Source organism: Trachymyrmex septentrionalis, unplaced genomic scaffold (assembly GCF_001594115.1).
Source record: "Trachymyrmex septentrionalis isolate Tsep2-gDNA-1 unplaced genomic scaffold, Tsep1.0 scaffold20, whole genome shotgun sequence".
NCBI classification, from domain to species: domain Eukaryota; kingdom Metazoa; phylum Arthropoda; class Insecta; order Hymenoptera; family Formicidae; genus Trachymyrmex; species Trachymyrmex septentrionalis.
In genome coordinates this window covers 5,540,579-5,544,903 of record NW_017305180.1, presented here as the reverse complement: position 1 = coordinate 5,544,903, position 4,325 = coordinate 5,540,579, and the positions used below count along the sequence as shown (strand labels likewise).

General features: G+C 47.7%; 1 protein-coding gene across 1 annotated transcript in view; it reads left to right on the top strand.

Annotated features, from left to right (window-relative positions):
• The first annotated feature begins 291 nt into the window (after positions 1–291).
• LOC108747712 (calmodulin) overlaps positions 292–4,325 on the top strand; it is an 8,086-nt gene continuing 4,052 nt past the window's right edge. Inside the window, exon 1 of the mRNA XM_018485378.1 lies at positions 292–658. Coding sequence (XP_018340880.1) covers positions 656–658 — 3 coding nt within the window. The 5' untranslated portion in view covers positions 292–655. The remainder of the gene's footprint in view (positions 659–4,325) is intronic.

Here is a 4,325-nt window from a genome sequence, read left to right as displayed (position 1 = left end):
TCTCTCTCTCTCTCTTCCTCGCACGTATCCGTCCGAGAAACGATTAAAAACCGCCACACGAGCCTTTTTTTCCGCAAGCTTTCGGCGGAAGGCGGAAAGAAAGAAACGGCAACGGGGAAGCCCGTCGTGGCGCGCCGTACGCTTGGGATCTAGCTCGCGACCGCGTAGGCGAGGTAAGGCGGCCGTTGCGCGTACCAACCGCCTGCTCCCCGCCGGGTGGATGGCGCGCCCCGCCGGCGTGGCGGCGCCCCACGATTGGCCGTCGTGCAGCCCGTAAGGGGACGGCGTAGTGATATCCGGACTGCGGAACCAGCGGCGGCCCACAGAGAGAGCCTCGCAGACCGAGAAAGACACGGTGGACTCCATTACTGTTCCGAGTGCGTTTCTCGCCGGACTTGGTGTTCCGCCGTTATTGCGTGTCTGCTCGTGTACGGTTAACGAAGTTGAGTCTTCTCTCTCTTCCCGGCCCGAACAGCGAGCCGTTTTAATTTAGCACGAGCTTACCGACCGATCAACCGACGTATCCCTGGAGCTTTTGTGATTAAATACACTTCTTGTTGTCCAGTGTGCGGGATAAACGCGTGTGTTAACGCGGGCTGAGCCTTCTCGTGCGTGACCGGAACGTGAAAAGGAACGAAAAAAGAGGACTCACAAGATGGTAAGTACCTCCATCCCGTCGTCTGTGCCGCGAGAAGTTTCGAGAAAATTACCGTCGCGCGTGACGTTACGTGCTTTATTTCTCCCTACGCGCAAATTTCGTCGTCACCGTCATTAGCATTGTCGTCGTCGTCGTCGTTGCCGTGTCTGGTTCGTCCGAGAGCCGTGCCCGCGAGGGCTCTCGGTCTCTCGCCGCATTGACGCGTCGCCGCCGAGCACACGTGCGACGAGCGTAAACCGTTAAGAGATGCGCAATTTACGAGATTACGCATTTGAACTCGCCCTCGGTCTCCATGCACTCCATCTTTCTCATCCGCCGGCAGGACGGATTTCCTTTTCTGGAAGGATCGGCGGGAGTTTCATTCTCTCTCTCTCTCTCTCTCTCTCTCTCTCTCTCTCTCTTTCTTCTCGCTATCGATACATCCGTCTCCCTCTCTTCGTCGACCGTTCATTGTCAGCCTTCGTCGGTCGAAGCGTACTTCGCTCATGCCGCCCCGGAGACTGCCTGCCCCGACTCTCCGCGATTATCGATCCGGCATGGCCGTCTATACTTCTCCGTGCTCTTTGCCGAGTTTCTTCCGCAGCAACGAGGAAAATCTGCATCCGCGCGAGCGGAAGTAACGGCCGATCGATCATCGCCGTGAGAGAGAGAGAGAGAGAGAGAAAGAGAGATACGTATGCGGAGCGAGAAGGATAGACATGAGAGACTGACTAAAATGCCTCGATACTTTTTTTCCCTCACGTCGTTTGCCGGCGGATATTTCTATACTTTGAGGAGAGAGAGAGAGAGAGAGAGAGAGAGCGCTCTCGCGTTTTGCGACCTGACGCCGCGAAGTGTTTCAGCGGAGCGGAATTATCGCGTTTACGACCGGTTAGTCAGGCGTACGTTAACGCGGAACAAAACAAGTAGGCAACGGTTCGTTACGAAAAACGGCTAATTTCGCTCGCCCATCCTCGATTCTTGCCCGCCGCATTGTTCAGCCGATTTGACGTTGGCCGTTGGATCCCTCGCAATCGCGTTGCCCTCTTGGACTCGTCGAGATAATCGACGAGCGCCGCGCGACAGTTATCTTCTCGTTGCTCGTCCATCCGTCTGTCCGTACGCTGCTAAATTCACGGCCTTCGCGCCCGAGATTGAAACGCCGCCGCCAAGTCCCACGATCCGCTCGCTGCTGCACTTTCTACACTTGTCGATCAAACCGTCTTGTACTTATGAGCTTCGGTTTTGATCGCTTTCGGCACTTTCATCCTTATTTTACGTCTAATGAATGATAAAGATAAAATGATTAATTACGCTCAGCAGAGCGACGTTGCTTTTTCTGCTGAATGCAGCTTTTAATACGATTTATTTATATTTAGATTAGATTCAATGAGGAGTTGAAGATAAAAACAATTGTATTAAAGATTATTATTTTAACGCAGCCATTGTAAGCGCTTGAAGCGTGTCAGCATCAAAACCGAACGCAGTCACGTATATACACATTAATCACCAACATCTTTAAATTGAGGGGAGAAGAAATCGCGCGCGCTAGAGAGAGAGAGAGAGAGAGAGAGAGAGAGAGAGAGAGGTGCAAAGTACAGACGAGAACTGAACAGTTTTAAATTTTTCTATTTTCTCCGGTTATCGAGAGATATATATCCGATCTTTCGCGTCATTTTCTCGATCGATGATGCATCTACGCCTCGTTCCTCGCGACCTCGGCGTGATTTCGAACGAATCGAAAGACGGTGCAGTGGCGGCGACGTCGCCGCCGTCGTCGTTGTCGTTATCACACGCCGCGATCTTTCCTCTCCTTCGATCGCGGATGTAGATAGATACCTATCGGAGCACGAAATACGAGACCGGAGCAAGCGAGCGAGCACGAACGCCCGACCGCTCCTTTTGCATAATCCATACGGGTCACCCGATACTCATCTTAAGGGCGCTGCCGGGTTTCTCGTAACGCGTGCGTACCGTGTGTTCCTGACGGTCTATAGGTCCGTTTTCTGTACTAGCGTACACTTTTAGAACTTCAACTGAAATAGATATAGATGTTTGATATTTTGGCGAAACCGAGAAAGGAAGTCATGGACTTGCATTCCAGTTCAGGAATAAGAATACAGATCTTTTATCTCTGCTCCTCCCTTCTCTCTCTCTCTCTCTCTCTCTCTTTCACACACACACGATGCGTTTCTATCCGGCGATCAAACGTTAACGGCGATACATCTCGTCGCTCGCTATTGATTTTCGCGCTCCCTCACCGTCGCTCCTTTTACGTTCCCTACGCGCCCGCCGTAACCCGTTACGCCAGCTCACCTTTCGTCTTCCCCCTTCCCTCCTTCCCCTATCTTCCATGATACAGGTTTTCTCGTTGATGATGTCCGACGCGATTCACATTTCGTCCGTTCAGCCTCCGGCACGTTTTTCTGATATATTATTAATTGCGTTTTAGTAAATCACTAGAATTGCACCATACACGGAACGCAGAATTTCTAGTAATTTCCTACGCGAGCAATCCAAGCAGGAAAATATGCATCGTGTGTCGCTGGGTTTACGCGCGCGGCCCTTCCTCCATGAAAACTCACCCTGCCCTGACACGACGCGGCTTTTTGCGGCTTTTGGGAGCTATTATTTCTCGCCGCCCGACGTTCGAAAAGTGAGGTTATCCTGCGACGGAGTTGGAGAGTCGCGTCGCCAGGCTTTCTACGATGAGCCATTGCACCTAAGCTTCAAGTTTGAAATCGTAAGAAATTGATTAATCAGTCTTACATTTGGCTAATAAATCATTGGTCATTTTCTTACGGTTAAAAATTCGAATCTTGTAATCTTGGGTAAAGGCTTATTATTGTAGGAAGCTTGTAATTCTTAACGATAGTGTATCAATTATATTATCGTTGCGCAAATATCGTACCAAATAAAAAAGTTGCGCAACGATGATATAACTATACCGAATTGTCGTTAAGAGTTATAGAATCGGAGTACAGACGCAGTTCTTTTTCAAGTGGCTGCATTTGGCATATCTCTGTGGCTGTTGTAAGATTCCTTAATATGAATAGCTGCGTCCAACAGAGAAAAAGCAGCTTTGCAACTGTTGTAAAATTCTTTGATATGATTGGTTCATTACATTTAGATCCAGTGAGGAACTAAGAGCAAGACCAATTCAAATTAAAGAATTTTATAACATTGGCCGCATTCGGCAGAATATTTATTTTGCAAGTGTTGGAAGTTTTCCTGCATAGATTGAATTATACTTTGAGATCCAAGGGAATAAACCTGTCAGCGAAGAAAATTTCCAACAGTTGCAAAATAATCATTTTCCCGACTTGCGGCCATTTGCAAAGCTGCCTTATCTGTGAACACAGGTATTTATCTCGATACTCCCGCTATCGGAGAGTTTTCCTCTGGAGTTTGATGTTTTCACAAAAACATCAGAACCTTGGAAGAAAGCCACTGTAACGACACTGAAAAACAGCATCATATTTTGAGGCAAGGAATGCAATGAAATAATGAATTGTAAACAAATCTTACTCAAGGAAAAATTGTATACTGAAAAAAATGTACTAAATTTGAATAAATCATTCGTTTGAATGTTTAATATCAATTAAATATTTACCAAGTATAAAGATATTATTTATTTAAATTTTATTTAAAATTGAGATTTCACATTTAACTATCATTTTTTTAATAT